Source organism: Lissotriton vulgaris, chromosome 1_1 (assembly GCF_964263255.1).
Source record: "Lissotriton vulgaris chromosome 1_1, aLisVul1.2, whole genome shotgun sequence".
Lineage (NCBI taxonomy): Eukaryota > Metazoa > Chordata > Amphibia > Caudata > Salamandridae > Lissotriton > Lissotriton vulgaris.
Genome location: NC_141685.1, coordinates 441,966,851 through 441,992,072, shown reverse-complemented (window position 1 = coordinate 441,992,072; position 25,222 = coordinate 441,966,851). Strand labels below are relative to the sequence as shown.

Below are 25,222 nucleotides of genomic sequence, written 5' to 3'. Positions count from 1 at the left end.
TGCAGGACTGGGTAAAGAGCATGTTTCTTTCTTCCCTGGACGGCCCCTTTAAACATCTATTGTAAAGCGGTCTGAGGATGAAAGGCATCAACCAGACCGTGCACCCGGAAGTATTGGACACAAAGGAGCTGTGTCGGCATTTTCAGCGGAAGGAAAATCGAGCAACACTTCTGCCAACGGTTCTTCCCAAAACGTTCGCAAGCAAATATCAATTTTATTGAAGAGGAGTTCTCTGCTGCCACTCAAGCTGGTGATGCGTCTTCGGCGCAGCCAGGAGACGGTGGGGGTGGAATACAAAACGTGCTAAGTCTGCGCCACCTGCGCAAGATCAATGTGTTCAATAATGCTCGCGCTTTTATGCTCCCCCAAACTGCCATCATGAATAATGTAGCCGCAGCTGATGAACGTAGGTAAAGTGATTTTTGCTGTGTAAACACATGAAGTTTTAAAAGGTAAAATGCTAAGAATGAGGAGCAGTCTTTTATTGTTTTCCTCCCCCGGACACGTTCTTGCTTTCCATTCTTTGTTGCAATAATTACTGTACTCGGGCCTCTGACAGCAAGGGTCAATACATCGACCCAGGCCTCGCGCAGCAGCAGGCCAGTTTAATTCAATACACCATTATCTGCGAGGGGGAAGCGAGGGGGCGGGGCCAGCGCCGGCACATCAAGGCAGAAGCAGACACGTAACTTCAGACTCGTGCTACGGTGTCCTATCGGATGCTTTGCAGCTCCTGCATAGAAGGGGAAACGGAATGCACAAGGCGAGTTACATCCAGCGCCCCGAGGCCTTCGCAATGGCTGCCTCGGAGCTATTTATTTTAGCGTCTATAAAATAACCTAAGCCCTTATATTTAGCTCTCCTGATTGATGGCAATTCTTTCTGATTTGTTCAAAATCATGTTATGCTTTACCTACCAAGGCAATATACTCTGGCATTCATGGTCAGGGTGGCAATAAAGTCGGCATGAACTTTACTAAACTACTTCAAAACTCGACTTTTGTCTCCGACCCTCAAGTTCTTTCCCGGGCAAGCGCCTCAAAACAGTCTAAGTGGGATGTCACAATGAATCTCCGTTAAACAATTCTGGGAAAATATCCCCAAATAAAACAAATATAAGTCACAATGGAACAAAAATCTAAACGCATACAGTCATCTTTACTTTTAGGCATTTTATTTTCTACTAAAGCAACCCCCGTTCCTCCTCCACTTCCCTAAATCTATTTTGGTAAGCATTTTTTTTCTCATATTCTGCTATCCCACCATACCTGTTGCTCTTTGTTACTGCAATATTGCTATATCTCGCAGTTCCACCCCTTTTTAGCAGGAGGCCTGCTATACATTCTCCAGATGGACCACGACGATCACCACCCAAAACAAATGACATAATGTACTCCCTGCCAAACATTATAAGTAAATTGCAAGTCACTGAGGACTCCCGTGACCAAAAAGAGATTCAAGGCCATACACTAAGTTCCTTTTTAAGGCTATGAAGCTCAAGGTGATTGGCAATAAATACCCTTTAAATGCACACAGATGTTATTTCATTCCTTATAATGCATGCTCACAACATCAGCCATCCAACAACCCACTCAAATCCTTGGTGACTTTCTCCTTCACATGAAAGAGTTAGTATGACAATAGACATGAAGAAAAAGAGAATCCATTAGGTGTGAAATTAAACAGACCACACAAAATTGAATTTATTACAAAAGCTTATTAGAATCAGTTTAATATAATCAGATTTAAAAAGTCTCAGAATGAGCAGTAACATGCAGAGAGATTGTTTCTTTTCTTTAATGAACTACAGCGTGCAAAATAATAAACATGTTGCCATCAATCTCTACTTTGTGCTGATCACTGTTGTTTTAGAAAAACAGATCATAAGATGGAAGAGAATGAAAAGAGCTTAAACTACAGCTAAAATGAAGCTTTGTGACTTGCATTCCATCTTAGCTGCTGGTTTTAGTAAGCACAACTCAACAGCAATAAGTTATTACACTTGAGCTGCAACATCATCTTTTTACAGGTGATCAAAGAAGTCACCACTGGACTGTAATGAGGACATTACAGACAGGCATTTTCTCAGGAATTGCAAGTTTCCATGCATTATAAATAAACTCTTAAGAATAATATGGTTTTGATACCTATTTCAGTATATCTGGACTGAGTCCCATCACAATATATACATTCTTCACTTACTATGACTCATGGCGCCTTAATTAACAACTCTTCTCCTTAGAGGATCCTAAACTCCTTTATAAGATGGAGACACAGCAAAAGGCTTAGGTCACATGGTCATTCTTTATCACAAAGGCACTTTGGCTAACAGAAATGTGCAACGTGTCCTAGTGCAGACAATCCATACTGCTGCAAAGAGCACGAGGTCAGATATACATCAGACTGCATGGAATGGGCAGATTATTCAAAATAAGCTAAATGCCCCACCCTGAGGGGAAATACCTTTTAAGTCAAAGAATCCGAAATCAAATAAGGGGAAGCCCACAAACTACAGCAGCTTCACAAAACTAACAAACAAAGGGTTGACTACAAGTTGCATACCAAAACTCGCCAATACAAAGAGGAACTAAGAACACAAATATGTCCGTTTTGAAATTACATCATACTGGATGATAACACTGAAAAGGGAGAACAAAGGAGATACTTTCCTTAAACACATTGTTAGAATATTAAGGCCATACATTTGTAAGTTCACTTCGACAGCCAAGCTATTTTCAGACCTGTTATTGCTAACTCTTTAAAATATACATATACCTTGATTCCACGTTGCATGGTACTGGGGTGATGGTGAAAGTGCATGAGATTATACCTGTAGCATGCATTCATTTCACCCCTGTATACAAGTAACTCTCAATGGAAGAGGGAATTACTGTGTGGGACTGAGTTTTCTGGTAGTAAGACAACATGGAATTTTGCCTATCCACTGTGTTTTACTACATACATCTGCAACATCTCTTAGCAGGTGGTAAATGTATGTATGGGTTTGTGAGGGAGAATGGTGGAGGGAATGAGGAGTGAATGGTAATGTATCTTATAGCAAGGATAGCACATTATACTACCCCAGTCAGAGAAAAGGGAATGAGACTTGCTGCAGCCAAAACCTCATATGATTTTGGTTAGAAAAATCGAGGAATATTCTCCCAGACCAGGAAAAACCTAAATGCTAGTAATCAGGCAAAGCAGAATTCCATGCAGTAATTCCACTCTGTCTGACTCGTAGTCAGGCTCATAGAGTGGGCTCTGGCTCCACCCAGCAAAGAATACTCTCTCGCTTCATGCTACTGGCTATTTGGTGTATCATTCCGCCTCCTGTGGAGTGCATGCACTGCAGGAAGGACTATTTTACGTCAAAACTTCACTAAATCATCACATGTTAATTTATTTATCTATCTCAAAGACGCACTGTACAAAGAAAGCAATCAGTTTTTACTTTGTTTTTGTTTTTTACTACAGGAGGTGTTTTTGTAGTGTTTTAATTTGGCCTCAAAATCAAGCTAGTCTTTTGGCTTTGCTAATGCTTGTTAAGTTTATAAACTAACATATTTATGAGTCCAAAATGCCTCCGCCTTTAGAACCCAGCTATCTGCTCAATCAGCACTGACTGTATAGTGACCTTTAACCATGTACAGTGCTTCGCTGACTAGGTTTGGCTATAGAAATCCCACTTACTACAATAATACACTACTGCGCTCATCTTACTCAATGAATAACTCTATGAAACACTGCCCAAACCTATAACATATCCAATGGGTTTCTCGTAATGTGGCATGTGTTGGCGCCTACTCATGTATACGTAGTGTATGTAGAAAGTGACCGTGTGAAACGGTGCCACAGGCAGGGGGGTGACCCTAAACCCCCCCAGGTAGACACAAGGCCTCAGAACAACAGATGCATATTGCCTGTGCACACGTGAATAATAAAGGCCAAACAAATACTGCAAATCCAGCATACAACAATAACAGTAGTCCAATGATGCGTTTTGTTCTTGGTTTAATGCCAATACGATGCCCAGCCAACACGTGTTTCGTCAGGGTGATGGACCCACGACTTCTTCAGGGCTAAGAGGGCTGAAAGGCAGGGAGGGGATAATATCTCTCCACTTGTTGTACTACCGTCCCAGCTGGTAGGGGTGAGTAACTCTAAAGAGCAGAGTATCCAAGAGTGTGTAGGTATGTACGGTACAGAGAACTGATATTTACATCAGAGGGAAGCAGCAAGTACGCCAACCGAAACCTCGGACCTCGAGGTGGAAAACCGGTTAACTAACAGCACACACAATTTCTCTGAGATATGTACTTAATAATTTCTGATGTGTATTCAACTTTTGGGTAGTTAATTACCAGAATGTTTTTACTATTTCACTGCAGTTTTCACTGTCTATTGCGTTTTTTTAAAGGGTAACACTTTTGCTCGATCACGCCTGGATGCAGGTTGCTCCTTAGGGGTGCCAGGAGGTGATCTCCTCCTTCTCTCTGTAATTAAGTTGAATGATGGACTGAGTCATGGTTCCTGTCAATCTGGATACCATTTGATACCCAGAACTCCATGTGTGGGAGCACTTTGTGGAACAGCTACTTGGGGTTGTCCATCCCATCTGATGATTATTCATATTCAGCATCCACACTGGTCAGTTGTATACGTTATCTTAGTTGGCCATAACATGCCCAAATAAGCCCTTGGGGATGTTGTCTACATGTCCTGTTGTCCACCTTAGCTGAGATGTATGTCTATATGTCATCTGAATCCTGATTTCTAGTTACCTGGAAGATTTTAAGGTACTGGATGGTTTAGATAAAGACTAGTCCTTGAACTATTTAAGCAACAGGGTAGTGTGCAGAGTCACCTGCAAGCAGAGAGGGCTTACTTTTCATGAGGGCGTTGACCGTTGACCATTATAGAATAGGATGGGTCTGTTGGGCATTTATTCGGGCTAAAGTGGTACTTAATGTGGGACATGTGAATGATTTTCAATGCGTAGCATGGAGTAAATAGCCACATCAAGATAAAAACCACGACTTTCAGAGAGAATACATGCCTTACAATCATATTTCTGCTCTATAGCTCTTAGCTCGGTTACTCGCAGTAGCAACTACAAACCTATTGTGGCCACACAGGAAGATAAAATCACTTTTATTCCCTGAAACACTGTGCCGTCAGTTAAAGTATCTGTTCCCAGGTACTAGATGATCTAGCCTTTTCAAAAGTGTAAAGCCTCAAATATGGCATAGTTGAAGAGAAGTTTGTACTCCCCCACAAAGGTAGGGAAGGATAAAAGTCAGGCAATGAGTATAAAAAAGAACACCAGTACAGAGTACATTCAACGTTTGAGTCTTCTTAATTTACATGCCCTGGAAATCTAGCTTCTCATTAAGAAGTGAAATAGTTGATGGATGAAAGGTACCTATATAAGATATCGCTATAGAACCAAACTTGGGATTAACAGTAGAAAGTCTTTAATCCTCTGCTTCAAATTCCTTGAAAATACTTCTTCTAAATATATTGGAATGAAGTTTATCCCACAACAGTGGTGATCTAGCATAAACACAAGTAGATAACTGGTCCCAGCTCCGAGGAGGCGTGACCAAGAAGATACAAAAGAAAGCACCTAAGGAAACTGAGAATTAGATACATTCTTGGAGGCCCAAAAATATAAGGTCGTCCATAGAACAGGAACAGCCTACACCTCAACACTGCAAAGACAATATCTCTTAGAAAGAGCTGAGATCCAGCCATTAATTGGCTGCTGGAAGAGGTCTCAGAGCAATATCTGGTAGCATTGCAGGGCCTGTGAAGGTGGTGAGTAGTGAAACACAACCCTTGCTGTACAGACTGTAGGTGCTGCATCTGGAGTGAATGGTCTACATGACGACTGCCCTCTAGACCGAAACGTCGACACTTTCATCATATCCGGAAACGTTGCTTTGGCACAAACTCACGACAACTTTTTATTAATTAATTTTGGTTGTTTGCTGTATCCATTTGGAGTTGATGTCTTTGGTTGTGAACTGTAGAGAAAATATTATCCATCTCTGTTCATGACTTTTGCTTGAATTCACTTTTTTGTACTTATCTCCCCAACTTTGTGCTAGTAAATATACATTTTCTGAATATATTCTTTTTTGCTCTGTGTGTTCTCTCTTTACCTTCCATCAATTTATTTTGACTATATACTAAGACTGATATCCTGTGGATACATCTGAGTGTGTTACATTAGTACAGCTCACAAATTAGATCGACTATTTTTCCAAATAAGTCCCTTGTAGCATACTTTGACCTTAAGCATCTGGAGTGAAGGCAAGGGGAATAGACTGGAAGAAAGGTCATTATATCTAATTGGGATACTGGTGAGTATGATTACCAGGGAATATGGGCACAATGTCCTGATGCCAACGAGTAAGAAGTGCAACAAAATGCCAGAAATCTTTGTCATTCTCAAATGTAGAACCTTTAACTCCATAGCTGCTAATACACATTCCTCCCCAGTGCTGCGCTGTCCATTAGAACTAGTGCTGAATGGACGTTCAATGGTCGTGCGCAGCACTGGGGAGGTAGCGCTGCTGACGACCATTGGTCGTGCGCAGCACTTAAGGGGTTAAATGGCTGGAGTTATAAGACACCACTGAGGTATTGCCATCAGTCATATTAAGTATTAAGTGTTTGTTCTATTACCCTGCTCTGAATCAAGGCCCTTTAAGGAATCCTAGCAGATATAAAAAGAAAAGTCTATTGAAAGTTGTAATGCGCATCAACATTTCTCCACTGGGACACCGCAACACAAACATATTCCTTTTGCCTTCTGCCATAATATTTATCTCTCCTTTACCTCGATGACAATGATGTAGTAGCAGTTTTGAGTTAGACCCAAATGTTTGAGGTTATTGATTTGTACCATAAAGTGGCTGTGCACATTTCCCAGTTTCTATAAATATGCAGATTTTTTTTTTCAAATTGCTATTTGGCAGTAAGCCATTGAAAATCAGAAAAAAGAAAATCATGCCAGACAATACGAATTTTTTTTAATGCGAAGTGCAGTTTGCCTTCTTAAATAAAAAATTGTAGGTAAGGAAATAATCAGCTATATTTGGTATTGGGTTTAATTCTAAAACACAGCACATGCAAAGGCCAATTACAAGATGAAACTATGCATAAATGTGTTAATAGCAAGAACAAATTCTGCTCAGCATTTTTCACACTTAATAGGGACTTCAGTGGTTCTGAAAATCGATAAACAATGCCAAATTTGCAATTTCCAAATAAAAGACAGTGTATTGCGAAAAGGTTCGATTTTTGGACGGCTTTCGCTTGCAGGCTTCTGTGTGACCCCCACGTGCTGCAGCTTTTCCATCAGTCCTGCTATCTTGTGTGAATCCCAGTCTCCCCGTGTCCCCCCGCCCCCTCACAATGGTCTGATGCAGTTTAGTATCAGCTGCTTGACAGAAGGGTGAAGTCAGGATACCTCAGTGGTCCCTCTGAATAGACGCTGTGGGTGGCTTCCATGGACACGCCCCCTCTGCGTGCCCATTGTCTTCACGCTGTCTTCAAAGCTCGCTCCCATCCAAAGTGGGCGGGGCAACCCATCCAGCGTGGCAGTAACTAGCCTCGCCATCTGCCTCGCCAATGGAGGGAGCGCCTGTGACTCGTGAAGCAAAACAATGCAAGTCAAATTGGGACGGGCCACAGTGCAGTGGAAGCTAGGTAAAACACTCCGTTCCAAAAGGGTTATGGAAGCGACCACTCGAGTGGAAACCAGGCATCTGCGCACTCTCCATTAAACCAACAAGGGGGGGATGCTTCAGTGAAACCATTGGAAAAAGCATCAAACATGTCTGGGGCTGTGTTGTTGTAGCAGTGGAGAGTGCACAATACTAACTCTCAACATGGATTACCCAAAGGACGCAAGGAGGTTCTCAGTGATTCTTCCTGTGTGGTAACAACTGTTGCTTTCTGTGTCGCGCATCTCATTTGCACAACGCCATTGTCCAGAAGACGCCAAATATGCTTGGTCGGTCTTCACCCTCATTTATTTTATTGTTGAAACTTATTTTAATCCGTACAGTAAAAACAAAAGTGCAGGGGGTTATCAACAATTAGAACAGGTCAGAAAAAGATGTTCTTGCTCCTCCCCATATCATAACGGCAGCTTAGTAGTGTGGTATAAACATGGCATCAATGTCACACAAATCAATATTTCTCAATTTACAAACTCGGAAATACGAAAGGCTCTGTCGACCTATCAGAACGGAAACTGGTTGATAAAAGTAGGAACTTGATTTTGAACTGCGAAATATTCTTTGGCGTAATTTTGTATCACAGAGCAAAGTTAATTTCGCCGAATTTTCCTCCAAAACCCTTAAGTCCTGAATCTTGAGAAAAGTTTCTTACCTGGTTGCGCCACTGCTACTGACGAGTAAGCTAACCTAAACCATGACACACGTATCAGTGACATGTTTACTGCATTCTGCCTACATTTGTATAGCGCTTCATGCCTTTGCGGAGGCGCCGAAGCGCCTTCAGTGAACGGGTAGATGCTGCCCCAAAGGTCGTGCTTGTGTGTAAGATTGTGGGAAGCGTTGGTGTCGGTCGTGAGGATCCCAGGAGTGCGGCTCCAGTTGTGCTGTGGTTAAACGTGACACTGCAGATAAGCCGGGCACTCTGGAGAAAGTACTGGAACGGACTTGTTGTGTGTGCAGGCAGTGGTACATGAAGTAATAATGTCCTGTTGGGCAGTGTCTTATTAGACAGAACAGAGGCGGCGTGAACACGAAAGGACTCCGTACTTGCCATAAAAGGAGTACCTGATACGGGAGAATATTACGGGGCCCCTGTTTTTTTACTGTTCCCTTGTGCTGCGCGCAGAGGAAGGCCATGTTGGAGCGGAGGTATAAAGCAGAGAAAGAGCAGATCCTTAATTCTGTGAGGGAAGATTTGTGTTTCTAAAGAGATGCTGACAGGTTGGCAGTGACCCAAAAAGCCATTTATTGTGTGTTCTCTTCAGGAAACTATTGCATGAAGTTACCGCGGTGTTTGGAACCAGCAGGGTCACGTGGAGATTCCCCCTATGAGTTACACAGATTTATGTAGCACTAATGCAGTAAAGGCACGCCTTCTTAGTCGCCCAATTTACAGTTCTCTGAAATGAAGCGCAGTAATACAGAAAGCGATGTGCCCAAGATCAGTGGGTGTGTCGTGCCTAGAACTCGAGTAAAGTTCCAGGCAACAGTTTGCAGCACATGCCTAAACCACTACATGTAAGAAATCTAGGATTGACAATATCTCGAAATAATCAGCAATGCCCAGACGTGTAGACAGTGGATGCAAGGCCAAGGAGCGGGGGCTGCAGAGGGTTTCAGGAAGGGACCCTAGGTCAAGGTGTGCCAGTGCAGAGACACAGACATGTGGTGGGGCCTCTGATTTCGTTTTTACGTTGGTGTCCCTGCAACTGGCCTTTGCTAGTTAAGGGAATGACTTTAGTCGTGCTCGCTGCTCACCCGCTTGCAGCTCCATAGGCACAGAGTCACCGACCCTGCTCTTCTTCCACCACTACTGCGCAGTTCGAGACCTGGCCCCCCTGGTGTACGTTCTGTGCATTTTGCCGTTAATACATTGACTTGAAACACTATGCATTATGTGTTTAATAATAATAATACTGGAGCTAGTATAGCACAAACAGCTACCTCAACAACAGAGGTGTTCCGGCGCTCTAGCAGCAAGCACTGCATGCAGGGAGGTTTAGGCACTGTAGCCAGGCCTAGTCAAGACTAAAGAGCCATTTCTTCAGCGCTTTTCTGAAACAGGTCTCTGTGTTAGCTTGGCGGAGGTACCCAGGCAGGGCATTACACATTTTGGCCGTTCTTACTGCGAACGCTCTACCACCCAAACAGGATTTCGCAAAACGGGGAGTACAAAGCAAATTCTGCAAATTTGACCGCAGAGATCGATTTTGCTTATAGCAGCAGAGTCTTTGTTTAAGATAACTAGGACATTTTCCCTTAAGGGCCTGATAGGCCAGAGTCATGGCCTTAAATTCGATTCTTTTTGGCTACTGGGAGCCAGTGTAGCTCATGTAGGTGCAGAGAGACATGATGCCGGAAAGGAATACATCTAATCAGTCTCGCAGCCGCATTCGACACCATCTGAAAACGTCTAATCGAATATTTAGGCAGGCCAAGATATAAGCCATTTGTGTAGTCCAGCCTGGATGTCACTGTGGCATTGACTACGGATTTGCGGCAATCTTCTGGCAGGAAATGTAAACATTTGCGGAGGTTTCTCAATTTGCTACAGCACGTAGTGGAGACCTGTTGGATTTGAGCAGAGAAGGAGAGATCAGCCTCCCATCTCACACCTAGATTTTTGATACTATTGTTGGGAGAAGTCGGAGGGCCCATTTCTGATGGCCTCCACAGATCTGGAGCAGGCACTGGGCCCTTTCCAAAAAACAGCACCTCTGTTTTTCTGGCATTGAGTTTTAATTTGTTTTTAATCATCCAAGTGCTATGTCTCTCAAGTAGCCTTTAAAATTCTTAAAAGCCTCTACCGTCCGCTTTTGAAAAGGGAAAAACAACTGGGTATTGTCAGCGTAGGAGATAGCCTTCACTCCCCAGTTGGCAATCAAGGAGAAAAGTGGGGATAGGTACAAATTAAAAAGTAAAGGGCTCAGCGCAGAGCCTTGAGGAACGCCACACCACAGGTGTTTAGGTTTGGATTCAAATGGTTGTAAGGTGACTCTTTGAGTGCGACCGCTCAGATATGATTTCAGCCAAGTCAACACCTTCCCCCTAAAGCCTGTGTCTTGTAATCTCTGAATCAGCAGGGCACGGTCGGCAGTGTCAAATGCTGCAGACAGGTCCAGGAGCACCAGCAGCGCTGATGCCTCTGAATCTAGCGACCATCTCACTGACTCGGCCACCGCAAGGAGGGCGGTCTCCGTGCTGAAGCCCACCCGGAAACCAAATTGTGTGTCATGCAGGGAGGCATTGCTCTCGATAAAGTTGGTTAGTTGGTGCTGGACCAACTTCTCTAGCATTTTTCCCAGAGCAGGCAGCAGTGAGATTGCCTGAGATTGTTGAGGTCTCCTGGGTCACCATTAGGTTTTTTTCTCAGGGGGAGAAGGGTAGCGTGTTTCCACTTGTCCGAAAAAAACGCCAGTTTCAAGAGATGAGTTCCAGATATGAGATAGCGCACCAGTAAGCGAGAGACAGCATTTTCCAAAGTTTAGGAGGGCATGGATCGTCTGGGGCACCTTGCCGACATTTTAAAATTGCAGCCAATGCATCTTGATGCGAAATAGGTAAGAAATTTGTGAACGGAGGAACCCCCGCAACTCCCAATGGCGTGTCAGGTGTCTCCGTTGCCTTAGGTGCTGAGAAGGAGTCCTAAACCTTTAAGATTTTATTATCAAAAAAGCTTGCAATGTCTTCACACAGAGCTGGGGATGGTTGCACTTCAGTCTCTATTGCTTTTGGCTTAAAAAAGGTCTGTAATCCCTTAAAAACCGCTTTACTGGAGTGATCTGCCTTGTGGATACTTGAGACAATGTAATTCCTCCTGGCTGCTTTTTGCTTCTCTAAGTGAATCAGAGAACCATGGTGCAGATGTGGACAGTCTACGGGACTTAACCATTCTGGCCGGAGCAACGGCCCCCACAGCAGTGGAGATCCATTGATTTATAGCAAGAACATCTTGTGGTAATGAGGGTCCACTCAGGAAGATAGTATTTCAGGATGATTTATTCATGAAGACAACAGGTAGTAAAGTACATGACATCATGTAGTTATGTTGTAGATCAGAGCCCCACTAGGAGCAGCATGTCAGCTGCTCAGCCCATGACCAACTGTCGCTCTGCCTCTCTCAGTCCCAACAATCCGAGGCATCATCAAACTCCAACATTCCAATGAGACAGAGCACAGGCACTGGCAGAGCAGGGCTGGTAAAACACCTTACAATATAATATGCAGGATACTACACATCTGCATTGGGGTCTAGAGATAGAGAAGGGAAATTATTCTGTAGGATTGGACTTGGCGCTGCTACAGTCAGGTTTTTCCAATTTCTTTTTATGGTGGAGCGCATGCCTCTGGCCTGGCCGGGTTTGGTCAGCATAACTGAAAAAGGAATCAGGTAGTGATCCAACCACACAAGAGGGCAAGGTGTCTCCATATCTATTGAAGAAATGTTAGAGAAAACTAGATCCTGGGTGTGGCCTGATTTATGCGTAGGAGCGGATAGGATACGAGTTGCATTTTGCTGGGATTGTACCCTCTTTTTTTAAACACTGACCAGATTGTTTTCCTCTGTTTTTTATTTCCCTTTAGGTGAGACTATTTACACTCTGTTGTGCATGGAATTGGCTTTGCAGTAGGGTGTGGCTGGGCCACTTGCACAAACCAAGTTCTTCTTCCCAACGTCACTGAACATCTATCAAATCATGTGCTGCTCAAAAGGAGAGAGCAGCCACTAGAGCTCCCACATTAGCTGGGAAACCCAACATCAACAATTCAATAACAGTCCCAAGCAAACCACTCCAGTAATAGTCAAATGCAATAAATCAAGTCCATTCAATTCTTCTTGTTTTCCAGACCGATTTATTTTCAAGATCCTCGTTTCATCAGTAGTCCCTCTAAGCCAACACGTGTTTTGTCAGATCGATGCATTAACATCACTGACTTCCCCAGGGCTCATCAAAAGCAACATCAATTCTGTATCAATATAATGTCCGGTATAATCGACATTAGAAGTCCAGCATGTTTCTCTGCTATGGACATCTGCTCATTGGCTGTACAAAGGAGCATTCTCCCTCATACAGGTCTTCTGATTGAGACTCGGAATCGTAGTCATATATAGAAAGGGATTCTTATATATCTCATCTCCTACGCTGACCACACTCAGCTCATCCTCTCACTCTCAATGAACTCCACCTTGATGAAGACTAACTTCCAAAACTGCATGAAGTACATCACGCAATGGATGAAAGGCAACTGCCTGAAACTCAACATGGACAAAACGGAAGTCCTGATTTTCGCCAGACACACCGCACTTTGGAATGACTCCTGGTGGCCAAAGGTGCTCGGACCCATCCCCACACCGAAAGACCACGTCTGCAACCGCTGCATCATTCTGAGCAGAGAACTCTCCATGAAACAACAGGTCAATGCCGTTGCCTCAACCTGCTTCCACATGATCCACAAAATCTTCAGATGGCTCCCCATCAGCACAGGATGGTGACACAGGCCCTCATCACCAGCCGGCTCGACTATGGAAACACACTCTATGCCACCACCTCCTCATAGCTCCTGCAAAGACTCCAGACAATCCAGAACGCAACAGCCAGACTGATCCCCAACCTGCCCAAGAGGACACACATCACTCAGCACATGAAAGACCTCCACTGGCTCGCCGACGAGAAGAGATCCACAACCAAGACCAGAATACATAAACCACCATCTGATCTTCCACCAACCCTACAGAAACCTCCACTACGCACACCTCACGCTCGCTCAGACACCATGTATCTACCGCAGCCATGCTGGAGGACACTCCTTTGTCCATCTCTCCACCAAAGCCTGGACTCCACCTCCGCACTTCTCTATCGCTGAACCACTGCAGGAAGGGTCTCAAAACCGGGCTCTTTTGACCTGCAGCACAGCACCTGCATACCCCCCAGGGTGATTACCTGTGCTAAACAAATACTACTTGATTGATTGATTGACTGCACTCATAAGGCTGTTTGCAAGTCCATTACAGCGCCTCTCTACTCAGAGGGTACCTCACAACTCCATGTAGAGCCAAGAGAAGGGGTGGGGCGCACAATACAGTTTGCAGGTGACATGGTCAACCAGTGAATATGTCTCTTCATACACTTGGTCCCACACATTATGTGGTATGTTAAGCAGGTACGCTACAGGTGGATTAATGAAACAATTTACCCAGCATTTGAATAATCGTATCACCATTTTAGATAATTGCCTCTGTTGTAGATAATTCTCCCACTCACACCTGTAAGTATGTCGTTTGTGTGACCTGTCTGATGTCTGCAGTTATCTCTCTGGTTTCCTATTTATATATGTATTTTAGTAAGCTGGTCAGAGGGTGACATTATTTTACTGTTGCATCCTCACTATCGAGTTTCCTTACTGAAAATGTGGTTTGATGACGTCGTACAGGGTCATTATCAGTACCAATTAGTGGTCTTACACCATTTGTTGCCCTAGTAACACAAGCAGTGCTAGCAGGTGAAGCCTGCCATTCGCTGTAATACTCTGGCTCACTCTGGCTCGCTCTTGCTCTCTTTTGAGGAGTTAGCCTTCTCGATAAGTTCTTAAGACTTGGTGTGGTTGACCCAAAGATTGTAATTGTGATAGCGGCCTTGATTCTGAAGGTCAGGCTAGGACTTCTGAATTTACCACAGACCATTCACAGAGGTGCTTTGGCTTTTCAGTCACACTCTCAAAGAGATTAACAAAGGTGACTTTTTCTTTCTGGTGCCAATCACACCATTTCCATTTTAGTCTGAATAACTCGAAGATGCAAAGCTCGACTTTAGAATCAAAAAACATTTTGATATGATCACCACCTTCATCAAACTTGGCATGGTTTCTTAAGGTTACGAAATTCTCCGCTGGTGCTGCCAATGACAATAGTGAAAGGAAAGCCACATTATTTCAAATATATCTGTTTCCTATCAGAGCCTTCTTGGATTGCTGTACACCTGCCTCTCTATTTTCCTCATCAAGGCCTGTCTCCACATTACTGTGTTTGAGGGTATAGCACAGAATTACATAGAATGGATGTTGATCAGAAGGGGGAAGGCTGGAGGAACAGAAGATTGTTGGTATGTTGTAGGCTGGAGGATGGGGGTGAATATCTTAAGTCTGGTCATGTGTTTAATTATCTGTGGGGGAACGCGCCCAGAAAGTAAATATATTTCCAATTGTTTTAATGTGTAGCAGGTGTGCAATGAATTTCAGAGGGGTTGGTTAGCAAATCCGAAAGTCTGACCTTCTCCATTTAAGAATTATCTGCATGTACCTTGGTTTTTACTGGCACAGTTGCGAACGGGTATCTTTGGGTATGTGGGTTTTATTTGAGGTCTGATTTTGAATGGTACAGAGGGAATTGAATTGAACCAAGGAGCCAGAGGAGTTAAGTGAAGTACAGAAGTGATTTAAACATACTACCTGGCTACAACACTTTAGACTCTCTTCAATGTGTTTTCTGCTTGCTCTAAGGTTTGTGGGAACCATTACCTACTCCAAAGAGGGAGAGACTAACAGGGAAGAGGAGAGTAGAAGAATGGACCTTTGACCTCAGCTGCACAGAATAGCCACAGAAGAAAAAGGAAAACACACCAGCTGGGTATAACGAGTGGGAAACAATACCCATGTACTGCAGACTAGAGCTAGAAAGCATGAAATGTTGCACACAAAAATATAAACATTGCCCACCTGCGTCTGTTGAGGGATATTTACAAAGCCCGTATCCCGTGGTCCAACAGTTACAAATCGGTTCGCGGGTGAGGTGCTGGATGTTGAATACGCTGTGAAAGGAAGCAATATAAGTTTAGACAAAGGCAACATAAACATTGAATAAAATGGCAGCATAAGCATGTAAGTAAAATATACACTTCCTGAACTTTCAGAGAGGAGACATCAAGGCCGTAGTTTCAAAATATAAACTATATATCAGAAATTATAAAGTTGAATGTCTGACTAGAATATAAAAAAATCCAATAATTATTTGGAAAGTTAAAATAATAAAGAAAAATACTGTTTTTATATGTAATAAGATAGAAGCGTGTTACAGCACCTGGCATTTCAGGTTTAAATTTATTGTATCGGGCTTCCTTTACTGACCTAACCCATACAAGACATTTACAAGGCAGCTGCAGTATTTAAAGACTCCCTTTTAGACCTCCTTCAGCAGCCACCATAGGAGGTGTGAATAGATGCCCACGTTCTTCTTTAGACCTCTTTTGCTCTTTTTCGACTCACTTTGAGCAAAACCCATTGTATCAAGTAAAATCTTGTTCATTATTGTTAGACCTGGCACCATTGGCGTGGGTCTCACTTCCATTTTTGCTGTTGCCTCATGTGTTTTTGCTGTGTTAGATGCTTTGGGCACTGTGCCACTTCTATCCAGTGCCACAGTGCAAGTGCTCCCTATTGTAAATTGATGAATGGATTAGTGATTCCATGTTTGGCTACTTTGGTTTACTTGTCAGACCCTAGTCTAGTGCACTGAGTGTGCCAGGGCGTGTATTCCAAATACTGCTGGTGGGCCTACAGCACTGGTTGTGCCACCCACAGAAGCAGCCTTGTAAAATGTGTCTAAGGTTTGCCATTGCAGAGCCTGCGTGCAGTCTGGTACTGTCATGCTGACTGGGCAAGTGCACCCACTTCCCATTCCCTAAACCTTCCCTTTTCTTCATATCAGTCACCCCTATGGTAGGCCCAAGGGCAGGGTGCATTGTAAGTATAAGGTAGGACAAGCCCTGATTTGTGTGGCATGTCCTAATAGTGAATTACAGACATTTTCGTTTTTCACTATTGCAAGGCTACCTGTTCTCCATAGGCCAGAATGGGCTGTTAGAATTGTTTATTTTTATAATCCTAACAGGCCCAGAGAACATGGTAGAAATTCGAGTTTAGTATGCCTGAACTCAGAATAATAAAATACATCTTTTAATGAAGTTTATTTTAATATTCTGTGTTTGCAAATACCACTTTTAGAAAGTAGGTATTTGCTTGTCTACCCATTCAAACCTGCCTCTGCTAGTTTGTGTATTCCTATGTCTGGTTTCTGTGAGTGACAGAGCTGGGGAATTCCAGGAGACAGGCTGAGTGACCCAGTGGTGAATAGAGAGATCTGCATCTTGATGGGAGGAAGGAGTGCACCTGAACTCTGAATAGGGCTGTGCCTGCCTTCCACAATGCTGGCTCCACCCCCTGGGGAGCGGCTGATGTCTCTACCCTTCACACTGAAAGAAGAGAAGGAGTAATGTAAACAGTGTGCTCCAGGACTGTACTTGCCTTCCACAATGCTGGCTCCACCTCCTTTGGGGCGTCTGATGTGCATGCCCTGCACTGTGAAAGGAAAGGAGAAGTCTGGTAAACAGAGTGCTTCAGAACTGGTTTGGACTGGGCAAAGGCCCCTCTCCCCTCAGAGAACAAAGGATTTTTGGGTATAAATATTGGGACCCTTATCCCATTAAATTAGATCACTCTTGGACTACAAGAAGAAACCTTTACTGAGGAGAGGAACCTGAAGAAACTGAGGAGAGACTATTCCCAAGCTGAAGTGCTGCTTGGGGAATTGGCCTACAGTGGTTGCCTTACTGCCAAAGGAAGGAGAAAGGAACTTTGTGTACTTTGCTTTCAACTTGTGAAGGATCTCCAAGGGCTTGAAAAACAGCTTGCCTCCTGCTGAAGTCTCGGGGACAACAGACTTCACCCCCCCAGCTCCCCAGAGTTCTTTTGGAAGTGCCTGCTACTGTTTTGGGCCTTCTGAGAAACTGCGTGTCACAAGGAGCTGGAAGCGCGACTCAACGAGAAGAAGTGTGTCGCCGTCGCTGTGCCTGCCGTCGCAACTCCGGAGGAGGAGGGTGTTTCCGCTGGAACTGTCGCACTGCACCGCATCGGAGTGAAGTGTGCCGCAACCAAGAGGAAGCGTGTCGCCGTCGCTGCTGCTGCCGTCACAACTCCGAAGAAGGAGGTTGTCACCGCTGGAGCTGTCACACTGCACTGCATCAGGAAAAGAATCTCGCAACGAGGTCGGAGCGTGTCGCTGCTGCTGCCGTCGCAACTCCGAAGAAGGAGGGTGTCGCCGCTGGAACTGTCACACTGCACCGCATCGATCAAGAGCACCTCGCATCCCCGAGACGCGCGCCGCCGTTGGAGCTGCTGCCATCGCATCTTGGATGTCGCCGCTGTAGTTGTCGCATCGATAAGAAGCTTCATGCATCGTGGAGAAGAGCATCGCCCCTGGAGCTGTTGCCGTCGCATCGTAAGGGTGGCCCTGCAGTCCACGCATCGAACCGAGAGCTTCTCACATCCCCGAGAAGCGTGCCGTATCTGGAAGATCTTCACGTCTTTATTTCTTTGTATCTGAACTTTGCCGCATTTCCCATCGCTGCGACATTGCTTGTCGTGGAAGCGCAACACAACTTAAGGTACATTGACGCAGAGTGTTGCATCTAAGAACTGAACTGAGTTAAGCTTAATCTACCATCTTAAAGTAATCATAGTGTGTATTTTTGTCGTTTATGGTCTTGTGGTAACTCTATATAAAGTCTACTTATTTGTTTATATAAAACCTGTGTGCTATCCATTTGTAGTGTTGTCACTGGGTTACTGTATGTGGTCACAACTGCTTAATTTACAACACTTCTGAAATAAGCCTTGACTTCTCGCGCCACGCAACCTAGAGGGTGAGCAGGGGTTATTTTAGGTGTGCAATCTCCTTTCCCTGACTAGAGGAGAGGGTCCCTATTTGTCAGAAGTACCTACCTGTGCCAACTAGAGACCCCCAAATCTAACAATTATTATTTCAAAATTGGAAACAATAGCCACCAAAATGTATTCCTTAAGGCCCAACTATCTTAATAATTTGGAATAATGGAGCTAATCCAAGGGCAACTGAATTCTAATCAGGTCCCGTTTTTGTCCTGCTCTCCCTCGAGAAAACCCGCCACAAAAATCTGTAAAAGAAGTGATTACGGTTGCCCACCATATTGATCGGAAGAGTGTGAATTTTGTATCGGGTAGCGTCTTCTATAGACTAGAGTGTTTTTCCTATTGTAAAACTCCCCGGGAGAGTTGTTGGGTTCATCCAAGGCCACTGAACCTGATTTGACCCTCATATAAGACCTACTCCTGCATGAATGAACTGAGCTCTATAATGTTTTTCTAAGACTGAATATACACTTTCTTAGCCAGCGCAACAACTAATTCAACACCGTCCTATTCCACTTCGAGAATGGTCAGGACATCAATCACTGTCCTACTAACAGCACAGAAAGTAACACATTTCTAACTTTTCCTTTGAATAATTATTTTATGTCCTTCAATGGGGTCAACAATAAACTTTATTTACAGAATATTAACAGTCAATTTTATTGAGTTGTTCAATTATGTTTTTTTTTTTGGTTGGTCCTCTTTTAGGTCTTAACGTTCAAATTCATAATATTGTTCTTCCCGTTTCTAAAATCTCAAACATCTCTTCCGTGGTCAAGGGTTGAGCTCAGCTAAGCTAGCAAAAGGAGAAACAAGGAGAACCTTAAGGTATTATTAGCTAACCTATGAATGAAAATATGGGTTTATGTGTTTTGCAAGGTTGCTTAGATCACAATAAACCTCTATTTTCTTTCACTCCTACCAAGCCAATTATTTTCTCACACATACACATCTAAGTTTTTTTCATTAAACATCCCCTACTCTTCTTAGACTTAACAGTGCATTGGAAGCAGAACAATGAGTTATCATCATGCCTATTTATGGAATTGCTTAAGCCATGGTTTGAGAAATGCAAGAGACTGTTTCAAGTTCTGCTTATTTCTCAAAATATCCATATTTAAAGAAGAATGTGCAATTTTATCAAACAGCTTCCTATGTGCACTCCCATCTCCTCCTCAGCTAAACTCACTTTCATTTCTGATCACTACTATCCGTTCTCATCACCACTGTATTATGTTATGTTTAGCGCGATCCCAGACTCAGCTCGTGGTGGAATAAGGAACTATCGAGCTATATTTAACACAAGGGTGAACTTGTAGGGTGGGTATTCGTGGACAGAGCACACTGAGAGGGTAATGTACATTTTCTGTCTATATCGGATAGCTGTAACCTGCGTCAGAAGCTCAGCCTTTTGCTATTTTCCCACACTAACACAAAGTAAATTTATAGAGGGTTAAAAATAATAGAAACTGCTATCCTGTATAATGTAGAGTGGATAAGTAACATTCCCCGTGAGCACCAAAAAAATGAATCCCTTTGGATGATTACATGCTTTAATGGCAACATAGCCGAGTAACAGGAATACACATTTTTTAAAATTTTATAAGTAATCATAAACTTCAGCAAATAATAATATCAGCATGCATTTCTGTGCAAGTTCTATGCAAATTATAAAGAAAACGCTGTATAAAGTTCTTCAAAAGTAATGTTTTGTGAAAGTAATATCATACATCCAATGACTAAGAGAAGGGAGTAAACATAATGCCCCTTATAATGTTTATGTTTGAAATAAAAATGGGACACACTATGTATAGGACATGCTACAAATTATAAAGACAGCATGTAATGGGGACACACCTCCAGCCCCCCATACAGTCTAAAGAGCAGAATGAATTAAAATAATATCTAGTTTGTAAATTTCATGAAACATTTTTTTGAAAAGATGCCTATGTCTACCTATACCTGACACGGTTTCTCAGACTAGGCCTCAATGAAATAACACCATTATTAATGGAGTTATTTTCAGATTTCCTTATTTTTTTCATGAATTTTATACTGGTATATAGGAAGTAACAACAGAGATTAAAAATATATATTTTTGTTAATCAAGGCGAGGAAAATGATCCCCTCAATTATAGAAGGATGCCTTATTTATTTATGAACCACTAAAAAAATGTGACTGTAGAGTCACACAGCGGTGGAGGTTCTAGCATTGTTTGCGTCTTTATTTGAAGTCACCAAAGGACCTGAATAAAAACGTATATAATGTTATTTTCATTAAAAGCTATATACTATATGCAAGGTCTGACCTTGGTTAATTTAAGTAGGAAGTGGAATATTCCATATTCCATCCCCTTTGACTCTTGAAATAGGGCATAACGTGGAGAAGTGTGGCTCAAATGGTTAGAGCGGCAGACCCTGATTCAGACGTCTGGTCTGGGACCAGGGTTCAATACCCGCCTCGGCGGGTCTTGGGCTCAATTTCCTCAGACCTGATCATTCTCGCCTCGATGCCTATTCTAATCATGGGTCCCACTCTGCAACTCTGGGCAATAGCTTGCTTAATCTCCACAACGGCCCCAACAGCGCTGGAATGCCTGGCTTCACCTTGGGGGTGCCCAGGAGTGGACATTCCACAGGGAAAAACCAGGAAGGGTCCCTAAGCGGTATATGGACAGAGCCGGGACACCTCAGTTGGAGGTAGCTGTGCGCTTTACAAATGGCATTTACATAAAACAAAAATACCAAAATAATGATCAAATAATTACTGAACCTGCTATTTATGACACACTATATTGCAATCAGCACGTCAAAGAATGATGCAGTTATGTCCAAATACTTAACAACATTGAAGACTTACTGGGTGAATTAGGAGAGGCACCTCCTCCTTCCGTAGATGTAGTTGGAGGTTTTGTGTCTGGCACTGGTAAGGGCACAGGCCTAGCCATTGGTGGCGGAGGTGGTGGTGGCAACATTGGGGTAGGAAGGAATGGATTGTGCACCTTGCCTTGACTGCTACCATTGGGCTGATGAAAAAAATATACATTAGTACACAGTGCACAATATACTGCCTTGCATACACAAACCAAACCACATTCAAGAATATATGGACAGGTCCAATAACCAAACTGATGACATTAAACTGCAAGAAATATATATTAATGGGGAAAAGTAGCACACGCTCATTTGGCAATCTTAATATCCAGCAAAGTACCGAAACACTATTTCACCTTTAAAATATTGGATAAAAGTCAAGCTGAATGGGACCGCAGTATGAGAGCATCCTACAAAAAGTTGCTTGTCATCCCAGGCAGCATGATGGGAGTTAGGCCTGGGAATAAAAAATCTTGATCAAAGGGAAGAAGAGCCTCAAAAACTTAGTGAAAAATAAAATTCGTATTGTTTTAAACAAATGTGACTATGGAACTGCAGCCTGGCAAAAAAAAGAAGTTTCTGGTGTGCAAATTATAGGGATTACACACGCTAGTGGTGCAGCCAGGATAAATAAACAACATGAAAAACTGTCAGGAGATGGATACCTCTCGTCACCCAAAGAAGAATCCCAAGGAGAATAATAAGTGCTGGGTAGGCAGCTTCAACCACTGGACATTGGTGAAAAGAACCCAGAGCTGTGCAGGGTGATGTGGGCTCTAGGAACTGCACTGTGACCCATAGTAAAACCTGACACCTCAGAAACCAGTGGTGCTGATGAGATCATGACACTTATTAGCCAATATTTGTTTTCTACTGTGCGAACAATACAATGGAGTTCTAGGATTACATAAATATGAGAGACAAAACAACAAGGTCCTGGGGGTCAATATACCCTCCAATTACCTACAAAAAAGGCTAATCCCTCAAAATTAAATATGGGGCTCCTGAGGTACTTACTAATAATAGGCTCCGACTGTGAAGAACAAATGACTTACCCTTTGTGATGTTTGCTTACAAATTTTCTGACTACGCGGCAAGATACCCAATTTAACAAATTAGGCAAGACATGTGAAGGGTCCTGCCAACTTTTATGTGCATCAGTTACAAGACTTGACATTAATCTCAAACTGTGTTTAAAAGGCCCAACTGGATTAAGGAAGAATCAATAATTTACTCTGTAATAATAGCTCAGAGGCCTTCTTCAGAAGGTAAACATGTAACATGATGTTCTATTCTGACGACAATACTGGTACGTACAGTTAAATCTAAGATTCTGTGTATGTTTCGCCAGAAGGAGCTCTCTCATCACTAAAACAGACATGTAGTGTGGTGGGAGGATAAAGAGGTGAACTGGAAAATGAGGGTGGAGACATTGCTGACTTGTTATTCTGTTCATTTAAGTTGTCTCCATGCTGCGTAAGAATCCAGGACAAACTTGTTTCATGTATATACACAATTTTTCCAACACATGGAGGCACACTCACAAATGGCAAGTTTTCTCTTTTATTTAATCTACATAACTTGTTTAAAAATGGCTTTCAGATACAGAAATCCATCTTCGTTGCAATGTAATATATATCTCAGTGTAACTATTACATGTATACAGAATACCATTATGAGCATGTAGAGTTGACATGCTCTGCAACATAAAAAGATACATATGACATAGTTTCAACATTTCACGTAAATACTGTAAAAAAAATACAATGTTCAGTGCTTTTGTAAGATGTGATAGGTCTTCAAAAGCAGCTTTACCAAAAGGGAGCTAAGGACCTAATATTACTATCACGTCAGTTTCTGAATATCAGAATGAGTGTCCATAGCAAACCTCCTCATGTTAAGTAGAGTTATATAGAGATATGTGGTAAATTCATTGGACACCTTTATTGCTAAGCAAGAACTGCTTATGGATTATCAGTCACCTTGAAAATCCTGGTTGGTACCGATTGATATTAGATAAAAGTGATTCCAGCTTGTTAATGTGTCTGTATCTGTCAGTGCCTTTTGGTGTGGTTGATCATAACAGGCTTTTTGTAAACTGTAACAGTGCATGGGCTTCTGTGCCAATGTTCTGAAATAGTACTTTCCTTTCTCTCCTCTCAGTTGCAGGTGGTAATGAAGGAGAATTTAATCTCATGAAAAGCTGCTAGGACCGGCAGTGTTCCTCAAGGCTTGATCTTAGACCCTGTGTTGTTCAACCTGTAATTGGACCTGTGGGCTTGATCTTCATAGTAATTGGAGTGTCTCTTCTATGTGCAAATAACACACAATTATACTTAAAAGCATCAACTCCCAAAGACCTTCTCACTCTCCGCTCAAGTATGACACATTTCCCCTTATGAATGCCTGAAAATAGCTCAATCACATCTTGGGAAGGTAGCAATATGGACAGGATTATATTTCAGCCAGACTTCGGAATGGTCAAGTTGCCAAAGATTTGTATTTCAGGTGATATAGCCAGAAACAAACATTTTACTACATATTATGGAAGTTCCTCTATAACCAACATTGAAAAAAAAACCTAGAGACAGTACGGAAGAGCAGTTGGTATTCACAGTTAATACACAGCTGCAGGGAATCTGTAGGGGCCACACATTGCCAAACTATAAGAAATTGTTCATAAATGAGGGCCTGCTAATTGCAAAATGGGATATCATACAAAAATTGGATCGCCATCTTGTACTCTTGATAGCCGATTGTTTGGTGTATGAAGGCTAAGATAGTAATTCAGTTGAGTCTGCCCTCACAAATTTTTGAAAGGTTGTGGGGTTCATGGAGGAGATATCATGCTATTGTTAAGAAAGACCATGACATTGATAATAGAAATAGAGTTCAGAGGGTGCTATAAGGACTTCTAACATTGAGGTAATATCTCAAAGCTGACCTCTTCTGTCTCACCCTCTAGTAGGGTTTTTCTTCTATCTCTTAGTCTCTACACGATTTGTCTATTGTCTTACCCAGTAACCTGTTGATATTAAATGCTATATAAAGTAATTGCTAATATGTTCTTTGCAAAGTATTGTAATACTCTGTGGTACAGATTCACTATAGACAACTGTAAAATGAAGAACCATCAGGTAGGATGGAATAATGAAGACTTTGATCAATACTACAATGTACAACATATAAAAGATAACATCTGTCACAAGCAGAAAATGTTAATCTTATAGGCCCCCTTAGCTGATTAATCGCACTGAGCCAGAATAAGATTATCCAACGTATGTTTCTCACTCAAGAGAAGGTGCTTTCTCTGATTGCTTTGAAGAAGAATGTGCTTGTATCTCATAAAAACATGAGTTTGATTGCAGAGGGGTTATGTGTCTGAAAGATTCGAGGTTGATGCACAAGGTGGGTAATTGTTTCGGCCAGCAAAGCATGAATCAAGAGTTGGTGCATATATGGTAAAGAAAATGAAGATCAGATCAATTAAAGGATTTGGACATAGGTTTAAGAGATTATACAGCGCTCTGTTTCTTGCAGAAATTCAACCAATAAAGTTGCAATTAGGATGTTGTTCTGTTTCAAGGGAAGTTGAAAAAGGATGCAAGTTGTGATGTTGATAACCTTGGTCAGTGTGAAAAAATATACTAGGATAGTCCTTCCTTGAGTTTAGTATAATAAATAATGATAATAATAATAATGATACTAATTTGTTTCCAAGACACTTCCTTGGAAATACGTGTACAGATACAATTCAACATTAGAGTCTTTACATCATAAAACAGCTTTCTTAATTTCATGAACACAACCATCCTACGAAAAGCCACTGAAAAAGTTATTTGTTTTAATCAATTTCAAATAAAGTGTAAGGGCTGTTA

The 25,222-nt window shown here is 42.5% G+C and overlaps 1 protein-coding gene across 11 annotated transcripts in view; it reads right to left on the bottom strand.

Annotated features, from left to right (window-relative positions):
• Positions 1-25,222, bottom strand: part of NFIA (nuclear factor I A) — a 773,858-nt gene that overhangs the window by 39,629 nt on the left and 709,007 nt on the right. For all 11 annotated transcript variants that reach the window (XM_086953183.1, XM_086953198.1, XM_086953177.1 and 8 more), the window contains 2 exons: positions 21,331-21,496; positions 15,465-15,556 (listed from right to left, as the gene is read on the bottom strand). In XM_086953183.1, coding sequence (XP_086809309.1) covers positions 15,465-15,556; positions 21,331-21,496 — 258 coding nt within the window. The remainder of the gene's footprint in view (positions 1-15,464; positions 15,557-21,330; positions 21,497-25,222) is intronic.